Raw genomic sequence first — 15,603 nt, 5'->3', positions numbered from 1 at the left:
ACTTTCTTTAACTCTACAGTGGTGTCAGGCACTTCAGTTTTATGTAAAACAATGTCAGAAGCTCCAGTTTACTCACGTTAGAGTCTAGACCCCCTAGATTTAAACAGATCATACTTTAGACTGAATCTACAAAATAAGTCTAGTATGACTTAGTTTCTCTAAGATAAAATCAGGTGTCCTCTAAAACACTATCAAGTTGCAGAGATGGAGTTCTCTGAAACCTTGCATATATCCAAATGTGTGGATTACTCATTTTCTTTGTGGCTTGTTTTCAATGCCTTCGTGTGAAGTTTGTCAAAATATCTTGCATGTACTTTCTGTGGAAAATGTAAGATAAAGTTTTACTAAGTAAAATGGGACTAATTCCTTAATAATGAAAGGTTTTAAAGATAAAGACAAAAGGTGATTGTTAAAGTTTCAAAATTTGGTTTTGTTCTGGGATGTGTACCATTTGTAGTATTTTGTTCTATGTGATTAAATACATTTGATTGGTTGACTTGGTTCTTTTCAACTGACTATGTTGTTATGGAAATTCTATTGCTTTTATAGTTTTGTATTATGAAAAGTAAGTGGTATTTTAACTGTTGCCAATTTTGAGCTTTTTAAAAAGTAACTGATCTTTCCCTCTTTTCACCTCTTTTTTCTACCACTTTTCTACCATTATACCAGATGATTTTGACTGCTGCTTATAAAACAAAGAGTTATTTGTGACCAGTCTTTCTTATTATGTTAATTTGATAATGAAAAAATTCATTTCAAAGTAATACTTCACTATCTTTGTATGTGTTACAAAAACAAGTGGCCTGATGATCTGGCTAACTAAAACAGGGGTAAGGACTGGAAAATAAAACTGAACAATATTCATTCACACACTTGAATGAATGTAAAGTGCTAGCTGGTTGCAACTGTTATCCTTTGTTCTCATAATTTTGCTTCAAGATAAATCAAAATTGATTTTATTTATCACATTTATGAGAACTTATAAATAGATGTCTTCTTTATTGTAGAATGAAATTGTATACAAAAGACATTGTTCTCTGTACCTTTGTCTCTATTTCTTTTACATTTTGGATGAATGTTCTTTTCTTTTTGATGAGGACCAACGAATAGTCTAATTATGATAAGAATCAAGTGTTTATCAGATTTCTTTCAGTAACAAAAAAAAAATCACGATAAGAAAGTTTATCAGATTTCCAAGTGTAACTTATTTGAACTCTAGTATAGTCTGTACTGCTTAATTTATTTAAGTTAATAATTTAAGTTAAATAATTTAAGTTATTTGAAAAGTCAGACTTTTCTGTTTCAGGGAATTATTGTTTAGAATATAAAGTAATTCCAAATGCAACTAGTATAAGAACTGTCTGCTTCCTTTTAATATCTAACATTTGTTGGGAAATATTTGATGTATTTATATCATTGAGGAAATGCATGTATGACGGCAGTCACTTTCTTTATGTATTTTTGACCAGAATTGTTTTTTGCACTTTAGTATTGTGAATTTAAGATGTTTTCAGAATCTGACTCTATGTTCTGGATAAAATTACAGATCTCTATAAATTTGTAAATATTAACTACTTGATCAAAGAAGGAAATACAGTGGTAGAAATGTACACTAACTGGTTTTTCTTTGTGTAACAGCACTGAAAAGAGGCGCAGGGAACAAGAAAATAAATATTTAGAAGAGCTAGCTGAGTTACTGTCTGCCAACATCAGTGACATTGACAGTTTGAGTGTAAAGCCAGACAAATGCAAGATTTTGAAGAAGACAGTCGATCAGATACAGCTAATGAAGAGAATGGAACAAGGTAAAAATAAACAAACAAACAAAAACCCAAAACCATGGGCTGTCTGCTTTGTTATGAAGACCTTTATAATATATCATTTTATTATTTTTATTATTAAGAAATTGTGTTGAATTTCATAATATTATTAAAGAAACTTTTGTTTAGATGGTCTTTATTTTAGAAAGTGAATCTGAGAGGCTTCTTGTTACAGAAACATGGCTTATTAATTTAATTTGAACACTTGTTGCCTTGGGGGAGCCTATAGAACCTGGTATCTAAGGGAATTAAGTCAGGAGGCCTAGGTTGTGGGGTCAGACTTAAAGCTATGGCATGACGTGGAAAGACAGTAGCTCAGTTGTAGGAAAATCCCTCCATCTGAATAATAAGCTTGTCTCTGCCTGGGCTTTGGGCGTGGGAAACAGTCTCCTCTGAGAACACCCTGATTTTGTTTTATGATTCATATTTATACTGTCCATATTTACTGAGGACCCCACACCACAAAACCCCTGGCAAAGAAATTAAAGCAGACACAAAGGCAGAGCACTTTGGAGGAAAATTCTCACACCTGGCCCCTTGGCGTTCCCAAAGAAAAAGTGCTCTTGAGAGTGATTTTATACTAAAAAATTATATAACATATGAGGAAACAATCTACAGTTAGTAGGAACACAAATAACAGACAGAAGGAATAGACCTGAAAGAACTTCAGATGAATAGCAACAATGTGGAAAGATTATAAACAAATATATTTACAATGATTAAAGTCTTAGGACTTTAAGATTTTATAAATTGGAAAGTGGATAGTCTAGTGACAGCTGATGGGGCAGACAGGAGAAACTGGTATTGTAAGTCTCCAGAGGGGAGAACCAGCAAGAGGGTATATGTCTCCTCACTGCTTGCTACTAGAGGTAGGAGGACCCCTCTGGGGACGCTGAGGGTCCAAAGGAAAAGTGTCAGTGACAGACACTGACAGTTGGGAATGATCCCCACATGACAAAATCCATTCCCTGTCTTGCCCCCTCTATTCACACAGCTGCCAGTCAGCATTTTAGTACCTCACTCTTTAATATGAATAAAAATCCGGATATTTGAGGAAAGCCTGTAAAGTAAAAGAGAACAAATCAAGCGAACAGGGGAAAAGGGAGCTCAGAAAAAGTAGAGACAGTTCAGGGAGCAGAAGAAAACTTCAAACCATCAAACAGCCCCTCAGAGACAAAAAGGAAGATATTTCAACTATGAAACGATAATAAGATGCTTTAAAATAAAACACTCAGGGGCGCCTGGGTGGCTTAGTCAGTTAAGCGTCCGACTTTCGCTTAGGTCATAATCTTGCGGTTCGTGGGTTCGAGCCTCGCGTCGGGCTCTGTGCTGACTGCCAGCTCAGAGCCTGGAGCCTGTTTCAGTCTGTGACTCCCTCTCTCTCTGACCCTCCCCTGCTCACGCTGTCTCTCTCTCTCTCCTAGAAATTAATAAAACATTTAAAAAAAATAAAAAAATAAAACAGTGGGGCGCCTGGGTGGCTCTGTCAGTTAAGCATCTGACTTTGGCTCAGGTCATGATCTCACGGTTCTTGAGTTCGAGCCCTGTGTTGGGCTCTGTGCTGGCAGCTCAGAGTCTGGAGCCTGCTTCGGATTCTATGTCTCCCTCTCTCCCTGCTCCTCCTCCACTCATGCTCTGTCTCTGTCTCTTTCTCAAAAATAAATAAAATTTAAAAAATAAAATAAAATAAAGCACTCAAAACATGAAGTAACTTTTGAAACTTTTAAACTCAGGATAGCTGAAATAAACTTTACCTCTTTACTTTGTTTTCTACTCTTTGCCTACTTGTACCCTCTGCCTGACCATTCTAGACACACTCTGCCTCAGGTCTTTGGACTTTCTCTGGAATGTTCTTTCCCTGATGTACACAAGGCTCATTCCCTCACCTCTTTTCTTTTTTTAATTCATTAAAAATGTTGTATTTATTTCTGAGAGAGAGAGAGACAGCATAAGCAGTGGAGGGAGAGAGAGGGAGACACAGAATCGGAAGCAGGCTCTAGGCTCTGAACTAGCTAACAGCACAACGCCCGACATGGGGCTCAAACCCACTAACCATGAGATCATGACCTGGGCCAAAGTCAGAGGCTTAACTGACTGAGCCTCCCAGGCACCCCTCCCTCAACTCTTTAATGTCTTTGTTCAAATATTTCTTCTCAGTGAACTTGTCCATAACTATCCTACTGACTGAGCCATTCAGGCGCCCCTCCCTCACCTCTTTAATGTCTTTGTTCAAATGTTTCTTCTCAATGAACTTGTCCATAACTATCCTATCTAATACACACATACTCTCTACAACTTCCTTGATTTATTTTCCCCACAGTGTTTTTTACATCTAACATATTACATGTTTTATTTGTTTATTGTCTGCCTACTCCCACGAGAGCTCCATGAGAGTGAGGATTTTTGTTTGTTCATCATGGTGTCCTCATACATAAGACAGTTCCTGGCTACATAGTTGACTTTCAGTGAATATGTGTTGAGTAAATATTTTAAAGGTTTAAAGTTAACGTGAAGAAATCCCTTAGAAAGTAAAATAAGTCGTAGAAGACAAGAGAAAGATGGGAAGTGTCTAGGAGTAGTTCAGGAGGTGTTACATACGATTAATTTCAGAAAAAGAGAACAGACCAAATAGAAGGGAGGAAATTATTAGAGTAGTGATACAAAACCAAAACAAAACACTTCTCAGAATTAGAAAGATGTGGGTTTCCAGATTGAAAGCATTCATATGACCAGCACAATGAATAAAAAAGAAAGGAAAAAAAAAAACCTCACACCTATGCCCAATTTTCAGACACCAGAGAGAAAAAAACAAGGGAAAGAAAAAATAGACATATACCAGATACAGAGTGTATCCAGATTTCTGATAACAGTACTGAATGGGCATTCTTTTCTTTAAAAAATGTTTATTTATCTATTTTGAGAGAGAAAGGGAGAGTGCACATGAGCAGGGGAGGGGTAGAAAGGGGGGGGGAGAGAATCTCAAGCAGGCTCCATGCCACCAGCACAGAACCCGATGTGGAGATCAAACTCACAAACTGCGAGATCAAGACCTGAGCCCTTGAATCAGATGCCTAACCAACTGAGCCACCCTGGTGCCCTGAGAATTCTAAACCTGGAATTCCGTGTGAATCCAAATGAAGTATGAGTGCAAAATGAAGACATTTTTAGACAACTAAAGCTTCCGTTCAAAAGTTACCTTCTCTATACTTTTTTCAGAAATATCTTTCAAAATCACAGTAGCAAACCAAGAAAGAAAGGCATAGGATCTTAACAGGGAAACCATAGAATCTTAACAGAAGAAAGGTATACACTTGTGCCTCTACCTAAAAATGTAGCCAGTCCCAGTTGGAGCAAGTGGATAGAGGTCTCCAGGAAGAATATTTCCATGGGGGGGGAAATGGAATAGAGATTCAGAGGACTGACTCAATTGAGAGGAATTTTTCAACCCTCGAGGGGCAGTTAGGGATGAGGTAAACTAAAAAAAACCCTAAAACACAAAATGATAGCACACACCTTGTCTCATTTGTGAACTATATGTAGCCCCAGTAACATAGATATTAAATACTGATTGCTCTAAAAATTGTAACTATATTGGGAGGAGGGAGAAATGTGTGGGTAGAAGGTTGATGTAAGTTAAAGTCTTACTTTTCATGATAGCATGCCAATAAATTATGTCTGTCATGGACATAATCACGATCTAGCAAATAAACACAGGATTGACAAATATAGACTGTATTAGTTAAGATATAGGCTAGGCTACTATAACAAGAGATCCAAAGTACAGTGGCTTTAACAAGATAATCTAGGTATGTGTCAGAGGTTGTGATTGCTTTCATCTTTTTTGCTGTGCCATTGCTAGTGTATTGCCATTTTCCACGTGGCTAAACATGGCTCACCGGTCCATACCCCAGCTGACAAAAAGGGGAAAGAAGAAAGTGGGAAGGCATACTTCTTTCCTTTTAAGGACAAGACCCAGAAATTGCATGTCGCTTCTTTTCACATTCCTTGAGCCAGAAACTAGGTCACATAGCCACTCCCATCTTAGGTTTTGCCTGAAATTTTAGATGTTTTGCTTTTCACACGTAGTTATTTATTTGGACTTGACAGTTTGTGTTTTTTGACAAACTTGTTTAAAAAGCAAAAACCTGTCTTAATGTTATAAACACATGAATTGATGAAGGAAGTACCTCTTAGAACTAAATGAGAAACTTCTGTACCATAATAAAAAGGTAAATAACCCAGTTAATAAATGGGCAAAGGCTCTGAATGAATACTTCTCAAAGACATACAAATGACTAATAAGCACAGGAAAAATATATCAGTATCATTAGCCATCAGAGAATTGCAAATCAAAACCACAGTGAGGTACCAGGATGGCGGTACCTCAAAAAGATAAGTGTTCGTAAGGATGGGAAAAACTCCCATACACTGCTGGTAGGAATGTGAAATAAAAGTGTGCAGCCACTTTGGAAAGCAGTCCAGTCATTCCACAAAATGTTAAACATCGAGGCACAGTATCATCCAGCAATTCCATTTGTAGGTATATACCCAGGACAAATGAAAACCTGTGTCCACACAAAAACTTGCACACAGATGTTCATAGCAGCATTATTCATATATAGCTGAAAAGTAGAAACAACTCATATCTATCCGCTGACCAATGGGTAAGTAAAACGAGGTATATATACTTATATAATGGAATAGTATCTGGAAGGGAAAAAAGGGAATGAAGTATGATAAATGCTTCAATATGGATTAACCTTGAAAGCATACTAAGTAAAAGAAGCCAGTCACAAAGGATCACATATTGTATGCTCCATTTATATTAAATGTCCAGAATAGGCAAATCCATAGAGACAGAAAGCAGATTGGTGGCTGCCTAGGCTTTGGGAGTATTGGGAAAATGGAGAGTGACTGCTCAAGGGTACAAGGTTTCTTATTAGGTTGATGAATATGTTCGAAAATTTATTATGATGGTGGTTGTATAACCCTGTGAATATAGTAAAAACTATTGAATTGAGTGCTTTTTTTTAATGTTTATTTTTGAGAGAGAATGAGTGGGGTAGGGGCATAAAGAGAAGGTGACAGCGAGCTCTGTGCTAACAGCGGGGAGCCTCCTGCAGGTCTTGAACTCACAAACCGCAAGATCATGACCTGTGCTGAAGGACGCTTAACCGCCTGAGCTACCCAGGCGCCCCTGAATTGTATGCTTGAAATATATGAATGGCATACTATGCGAATTATAAATCAGTAAAGCTGTTGTTATAAATACTACACGAAATGACACTTTACACCCAATAGATTCACAAAACAATTTTTTTTGTCAGTGAGGATGCATAAAAACAAAACCCTTGAACGTTACTAGTGGTACATTTTCTTTAGAGAGTAATTTGTCAAACTTAGTAATGTCGAAAATACATAGACCCTATGATCCAGCAACTTCACTTTTAGTATTTACCCTAAAGAAACTGTCACACGTGTACAAAAGAGGAAGTACTAAAAATAGTTTATTACAACACTGTGTGTGGTAGTCAAAGGTCTGTCAGTAGTGGATTAGGAAATCTATTAACTGTGGGTTATTCACATGATATATACCACTTTAAATGAATAAATCAGATCTACATCAATGTGCTTAAATCTCAAACATAATATTGAGTGGAAAAAGTAAGTTGGAAGAGTCTATATTATGTAAACTTTAAAACACAAAACAGTAGGGGTGTCTGGGTGGCTCAGTCAGTTGAGTGTCCAACTTCGGCTCAGGTCATAATCTCACAGTTCTTACCGCTGTCAGCAGGAAGCCCACTTTGGGTCCTCTGTCCCCCCTCTCTCTGTCACTCCCCCACCGGTGCTATCTGTCTCAAAAATAAACACTTAAAAAAATAAAACAGTAATGTATTGTTCATGAAATCATACACATATACTTAAATAATAAAAACAGGCCTGGAAATTATTATACTGACCTCAGAATACTGGTTATTTCTGAAAAGAGACAGAGGAATGGTAGCAGAGTGTTAGTTCTGTTTGCAACATTGTATTTCTTTAAAAAGGAAGGACCTGGAGCAAATGTTAACATCCATGAAAAATGAATGGTGGCTATGTGAATGTATGCTGTGTCATTTTCTGTATTTTTTGGAATATGTGAAATATTTCACGTTTTTTAAAGATTTTTTAATTTTCGAGTAGTCTCTACACCCAACATGGGTCTCATACTTAGAAACCGTTAGATCCAGAGATGCATGCTCCACTGACTGAGCCAGCCAGGTGCCCCTGAGATATTTTATACATTAAAGTAAAAATGAGTCTCTATATTCAATGATACCATATTTGGTTTTTGGCTAACTCTCTTAACTAGTTTGACAGATTGGAAACTTATTTAAGTATGGTGCTGCTTTCAGATGATGGATGGCTTTTCCAACATCACTGCACAAAAGAATTTCAGATCATTTAGCAGTTACACGGTTTTATCAATCAGATCATCATGACATGAATGTGAAAGGTTAGCTAATTCATGCAGGCTCACAAAAGGAAAAAGCATTTCTTCACTTCCCTTTCAGTGGCAGCTGATCAAATCAGAAAAGGAAAAAGAAAAATGGAGGAAATCATCATTCTTTTACAGTTTATTCGTTTCTTAAAATTTTGGTGTAGATGTTTTCAAAAGGCTTTATGTTTATACCATTTCCCTTGTGGGAACACCAGACTTGATAGGCCAGAATTCAAATTCTCCTGCTGCTGCTTATTAGTTATATGATTTGGGACACACTAGTTAACCTTTGTGACCCTCAACTTTGTCATCCATAAAGTGAATTAATTAAGATTAAATAATGTGATCAATAAATATCGCCTAGATAATAAGTAAATGTTATTTGAATCTTAAGTTAGGTGAATCTGTGTCTTTGTAATTTGCCAATATGGAAATGAGCCCTTTTTGGATGCGTGATTTTTTGTTTCTTTATTATAGAGAAATCAACGACTGATGATGAAGTGCAGAAATCAGACATCTCGTCTAGCAGTCAAGGAGTGATAGAAAAGGAATCCTTGGGACCCCTTCTCTTGGAGGTAGCTCTTCTCATTGATTTAGAGAGTGATCAAAATCTTTGTTCTAGGACAATGTGGCTTTTTCTTTATCTTTTATACCTTATATCCAATTAATAAATTATAAAACAAGTAAGTTTTAAAGAACCTTTAATAATATTTTGTCTCCTATTTTGACAGTCGTTGCTCTTTCAGAATGAGATGTGAATTATGAATATGAGAAAATTTCATAAAGACATTCTACATAGTCAGATAGAAAACTGAAGCCTACTGTGTGGCTTTGCCATTCATTTTTGGGGTGGTTTGGACTAGTCGGAAATATCATTAGAATTTTTAGCTAACTGGTGCTACCTATATGTCTGTAGAATTTCACTTTTGAGTAACGGATGCCTCACTTTCTTGCAGTAGGGGTTTTCCTGAAAAGATTCTTGACTAAAAATTTTAAATTTATGTAAACACTGTATGAGAACTTACTATTTTAATAACCCTCTACCAAACTTTTTGAAGAACTTTTAAACCTGAACTGTTTTGTAATTACTGTGTAATTTTCACCCCAGCTCTTCCTATCTAATCTTCATCCCCTTTGTCTTCAACGCAGATGTTTTGTGTACAGGCAGGCTCATCACCTTAAGTAATCCCTGTCACACATGAATGGTTAAGAACACGTGTGCATGGACACATTCCCCACAGAGTAAGCGGAAGAGTAGACCCGACTGCCAGCTGAGTGTGTGCATACGTGCATAACTGGGAGAGGGAAGGCTCACCACATGTGGTAGAGTCTGATGTTTTTTTATACCCTCTTCATAACCTCTTAGGTTGACTCTTTGACACATGACCATGTTTTGGAAACAGCATTGTAACAAGTAGAGTAAAAATGGTTATGGTGGAATCTAGGTGGCGAACATACAGGTGTTAACTACAGAATTCTTTCAACTTTACAATATTTTGAAATTTTAAAATATAAGCTGTTAGAGGAAAATACATTAAAGAAAGAAAAGCACTTGAAGCTCATTTCCAGCTTCCACCCCATCTCGTCCACTGCTTGGCACCTGTCACCACCACACTGCTTGGTACACTTGGGTCCTTCCTGGAGACCTGAGCTGTTGTACCATTTACTGCCCACCTTCTCCACCCTGCAGGGAGCTAGTCTTTTCATACCTTGTAGTTTCTCTGTGTGGGTTCTGTCTGCCTTCTTCGTGTCCCAGCCTCAGCACTCCCTTCAATTTGTTAGATATTTTATTAAATTTATTTTCTGCATACAATGTCTTTTGAGATACTGATAAGGTTCTTGAGATTTGTGGGGTTCCTGTAGGAAAATAGTGATCACTGAAATCCTAGTTTCACCTCACATTCTTCAGAAACCACAGAGATCAAGGAGAGCAAGTGGATTATTAACAAACTGAACATAGCACAACTCGAGACAGGGACTGTTACTACTGCTACTTTAATTTATATAAATATACACCACTGCTGTGTGAGAAAAGTCCATGACACCTTAACATGAAAAGAAAATGATAAGAGATTATCCATTCAAGACTAGTACAAAAAGAAAACAAAGTAGGAATATTTCTTTTAGCTGATGAAATTATTACCCTAAAATCACTGTGAATCAAAGGGAAACTGTAACATAGCATCACTCATGAATTAGATGTCATTAGGCAGGCATTTTCAAATGTGAAAAAGCACATCAAGTTAAAAATTCCAAAACCTCAGAATAGAAATATATTTAGGTTTTGACTTCAAGGAGCTAATAATATTTTTATTTATGGGTTACAGATAATGTGAAACAGACTGCAAAATAGAATTACTAACTTTTGCAGACTTCAAGGTCACCTCCATTGGCCATTTTTTCTGTGCCTTCTTTTGTATCCCCCAACCCCATCCCCATCACCTCAGACTTTATGGAGTCTAATCGAGGGCAGCTATGAAAATGGTGAAAAGCTACCATGAGACTGTCTATTGATTTATTCAGGCCGAGTCTAGAGCCACACTATTCAGTAAGATAGCTGTTGGTCATACATGGCTATTCAAAGCTAAATAAAGTTAAAAATTCAGTGCTTCAGGAGCACCTGGGTGGCTCGGTCTGTTGAGAATCCAACTCTCGATTTTGGCTCAGCTCATGATCTCAGGGTCATAAGATTGAGCCTTCTGTTGGGCTATGTGCTGAGTATGAAGCCTGCTTAAGATTCTCTCTCTCTCTCTCTCTCTCTCTCTCTCCCTCCCTCCCTCCCTCCCTCTCCCTCCCTCTCTCCCTCACTCTCTCTCCCCCCCTCCTTCTCTCTCCCTTTGCCTGTTCTCTCTCTCTCAAAAACACATATATATATTTATAAATGCATGCTTCAGTCTCACCAGCCACATTTATTTTTTTATGTTTATTCAGTTTTGAGTGAGAGACAGAGTGCAAGTAAGGGAGGATCAGAGACAGAGACAGGAGACACAGAATCTGAAGCAGGCTCTGAGCTGTCAGCACAGAGCCTGATGTGGGGCTTGAACTCTTAAATCGTGAGATCATGACCTGATTCCAAGTCAGACACTTAACTGATTATGCCACCCAGGTCCCTCATCACTAGCCACAATTAAAGTGCTCAGTGTCCTTATGTGGTTAGTGACTATTGTATGGACACACAGATAAAGACCATTTCTGTCACTACAGAAAGTTCTCTTTGGCAACATTGGTCTGAAGGGACTTGCTTAGAGGAAAGTGTGCAGATCTAAAAAGTAACTGAATATCTACCATCTATTAGGAACTCCCGCCATACTGTTATTCCCTCCTCGCCCCTTCCCCCTTTTAAACATAAAGGAGCCTGAATTAAGAAGGAAGATATTGGAGGTAATTTCTTCACATTTAAAGGGAGAGTGGTATTAGACTTTATTTATTCAACAAATATTTGTTGTTTGCCATACAGTAAATATTCCTCCATTTTTTGTTGTCCTCATTGTCCATTCCCTTTTGGTATCTAATTCCCCTGCCTCCTGTTCACAGCTCTGCATTATCTGACTGTAGCTCTTTATCTCCTGCTACTTCCCAAGAAAAACTCTGTTTTAGCCATGGAGGTCTCCCTATGCCTTGCCCCTGCACTCAGGCCTCCTCACCTCACTTTGTGCCGTTCCCTACATTGCCGTGTGCCTCTTGACCCCATTCACCACCCAGTCCCGCTTTCCTGTTGCCTCCTTGGCAGAAGTATCTCTGCTCCTCTCTGGCTACTCCTCAGCCTCTTCCTTAGCCTCTTCCTCAGGTTTCTTTTTCTTAGCCTGCCTCTTAAATGTTAGCATTCCTCAGGGTTCTGGCCTTGGCTCTTTTCCCCTTTTTTAACCTGTGCACATTTCCCGAGCAGTTTCATCTATGCCTATGGCTCTGTCCATGTGATGTATTCGTGTCTGTGTGCACACATGTAAGTATGCGTAAAGTATCAGTTAGGGTTCTCTGATTTCAAGCAATAGACCCCAATCCTGACCAAATGAAGCAAATGTGAATTTATCAGAGTGCTATTTGGGGATCCCAGAATGATTCTTGGGACTGAGATGAAATCAAGTCACCTTAAGGAGACTAGAAATCAGATACTATATGAATGGTCTCCTAGAAAGACCCATCTGGGCAGTGCCCTGCTGGTACAATGAATGCATTCCAGCTATATTCAATCTTTCTGTAATCCTCCTCAAGGTTCCTATTTAGGTTGGAAGTCTCCCAATGGCCTGATTAAGAATCTCACAAGATTTTTGTTTAATTGGGAACAAGTAACTCCCCAAAGGAAATCACATATTCTGTGGAAGGGGAAAAGATGATTATAGTTAAGAAAAAATAAACAAAAAGCCAAATGATACTGTATGTACCTGTAAATTGCCAATGTCTGCCTTAAGCTCAGATCTCTCTTCAGTTTCTCTTACATTCTGTCTTGCTGCCTTTTGAACATCCCCATCCGAATGTTCCTTAGTCATTTCAAATATAACATTTCTGGGGCACCTGAATGGATGGCTCAGTCAGTTAAGCATCTGACTCTTGATTTCAGCTCAAGTCATGATCTCACAGTTTGTGGGATCAAGCCCTGCATCAGGCTCTGTGCTGACAGCATGGAGCCTGCTTGGGATTCTCTCCCCCTCTCTCTGCTCCTACCCAACTTATGCGTACATTCTCTCTCTCAATATAAATAAACTTTAAAAAAAAAGAATGTTTTTGTTAAAGAAACAAATATAATACTTCTAAAACTAAATTTATGACCTGTCCCTTTACTTCCTGCCTAAAAATAAGAGGGGGGTGGGAATCAATAATAAAGACTAGATTTCTTTACTCCTTGAGTCCACTTCCTCAGAGAAAGGCACCTACGTACCAGAACCCTCACCTCATTAATGATGGATCTCCCAGAATGCTTGTTCCCACAGCTGTTAGAAGTCTCCAAATGCTGTTTGTTCCGCCTGTGTCAAATTCTCTTCTATCACTTCCACTGCCATTGCCTTAATGCAGGCTCTGGTTTGAACTGGAGTATCACAATAGCATTGCAGCTGTTCTCACTTCCAATCTGCATGCCACACCCACTTCTAGAAGGATCTTTGTGAAAGCAGACCACGTCACTCTCATGCTTAAAACATTGCCTTCAGGAAAATACCCATTGCTTTTAGAATAAATTCCTTGTTTTTCTTGAAGATTAAAAAAAAAAAGGTTTACTGTTGTACATAAGACAAATATAACAAGTGCATACAGCATGAGTTTTTTTAACCTCTGAGCTGTTTCCTGTGCTTTGAATGTCCTCCACCTGAGTTACTACTCTGTGTCTTTCAAGACCTTGCTCAGGTGTAAGTGTGGCCTCCTCCCTGGAAACTGTGCCAGTGACAGTCGTCCCTTTGCCCATTTCGGGTGCTTCACTCTGTGCTTAACCTTTATGAATTCCTCTGCTGTACCGTTCATAACTATGCGTACTTGTCTTTTTCCCTTCAAAGACTGTGAAATTGTTGAGAGTTATGTGTTTTATTCCCAGAATTGTGTCCATTAACTGGCACTTAGGTGATAGTCAGTGAAGCTAGAGAAGTCATTTAAAGCCAAGGCCCTGTGAGAAGCCTTGGCCACTGTGGACCCTGCTGTGAGACACAGGGTGGTCAGGAGAAAAAAACCCTCAGATTGATGATGTTGTACCAAACGGACAGGCACTTGTTATCTCCTGTGTGCAGCTCAGTGCAAGACCAGCTGTCAGGACTTGGAGAAACAGGAAGCTTCCTTTCTGGAAGAACACTGAGGAAAACTTGTAGAATAAGTATCAGTAGATTATATTAGTCAGGCATACTTGAAGAAAATAGAGGTGTTTGTATGTTCATAGGAATAGTCTCAAAGGATATTCCCTGAAACGTTACCAATCTCTTGGGGGTGAGATTTTGGCAAATCATCTACTGTTTCATTTTCATACAAAAACAGTTTTTATAAGCATATATGTCATTTGTAATGGAAAACAACAACAACAAAAAGCAGGCATTTCCAGCAAGAGACAGACTGGCTGTGTCTCGAGGAGGGTCAGCAGGACAGCTCCGTAAGCACGAGGGTGCCTTTGTAGACCTGTTTTCCATGCCAGCCTTTTCTGGGGAAGCTCAAAAGAAATATGATGCCCCAGACTTCACAGAGGAAATGACGAGTCCATGTAACTGAGGCCAAGCAGGGACCTGGTGAAAGTTCTACACTCCCTGAAGACTGATCAGCTGCATACTCCAGAGGCCAGTTACTAGAATAACTTCCCAGCCTGGCAGTGAAGTCAGGTACAGTCAGTGGGAGGAGAACTTGGGGAAGCGCCAGCAGGTCTGTGGAGAAGGATACTGCGGGGACTCCAGGCCTCTGCTACAGTGAAGGCAGGCTTTTAAGTCCTTTGGATTTTGCAATTACTTTAAAAATAATTGCACCAGATAGTCCTGGTGAATCCCTTGGTGAGGCTGGATGCTGAGATCAGCAATGGCTCGTGTTCACATTGGATAGAGGTGGTCCCAGGAGTTGGTCTTGGTCTCTCCCATTCCCTCTGCACATAACAGGCAACATCCATTGATATCCAGAGACAGACAAGGAAGGTGAAGAAAGCAAGGGAGGGAGGAGTTGTGGCTTTGAAGATAGACAGGGACATCAAGGAGGCAGAGAGGGAGGAGCCATGAAGGATGCCCTGAAAACTAGGTGAAAAAAGGAGAAGGTAATGCTGAGGAAGCTGGGTACTGTGGTCCTTGGAATCGGTTTGCCATGAACAACCAGATTTTACTTGCCTGTCTTTTTCTTGCTCTAAATTATGACACTTTGTTATACCTCAGCTGTTCTTGATTAAACTCTTTTGAGAGATCAAAAATAAGATAAATTAAGTGAAATTGTATTTACACTGAATCAGTTAATAGCTAAGAACATTTTAAGTAATTTATACATCTACTTTTTAAAAACTGATATATCTGTATTTCCATTGTTCCTATTTTCATATCACCTGCAGTGAAATTTGTAGCTAATCTTAAAAAAAAATGTTAGGTAGAAATGAGGGTGCTTTCCTATGCTTTTGTAAACAAAAATAATTTAGCAAAGGGTTTTTCTGGTGTTGAGGTGTTTAGATCATTAATCACACCCCAAGGTTTTTATTGACATTCTATCTTCCTTGATCTCAAACAATGATTCTTCCAAAATAATCAAAGGATGCGCTGCATTACCACATTTAAAAAATGAGTTTAAAGCACACTGAAACTGGAAGATTTTTGAGTAAAAAGTTGTTTGTAAATGTTTAAACTGAGAAGAGAACCTTTACAAGTA

General features: G+C 38.5%; 1 protein-coding gene across 6 annotated transcripts in view; it reads left to right on the top strand.

The window, feature by feature from the left end:
• The window catches only part of NCOA1 (nuclear receptor coactivator 1), a 241,137-nt gene that overhangs the window by 156,619 nt on the left and 68,915 nt on the right, over window positions 1-15,603 (top strand). For all 6 annotated transcript variants that reach the window (XM_039238319.1, XM_039238320.1, XM_039238321.1 and 3 more), the window contains 2 exons: window positions 1,639-1,805; window positions 8,779-8,876. In XM_039238319.1, the coding sequence (XP_039094250.1) occupies window positions 1,639-1,805; window positions 8,779-8,876 (265 nt within the window). The remainder of the gene's footprint in view (window positions 1-1,638; window positions 1,806-8,778; window positions 8,877-15,603) is intronic.

Source organism: Hyaena hyaena, unplaced genomic scaffold (assembly GCF_003009895.1).
Source record: "Hyaena hyaena isolate Hyena2069 unplaced genomic scaffold, ASM300989v1 scaffold_138, whole genome shotgun sequence".
In the NCBI taxonomy this organism is placed as follows: Eukaryota; Metazoa; Chordata; class Mammalia; order Carnivora; family Hyaenidae; genus Hyaena; species Hyaena hyaena.
The sequence above is the reverse complement of the archived record's forward strand: the minus strand, read 5'-3'. Positions and strand labels throughout refer to the sequence as shown.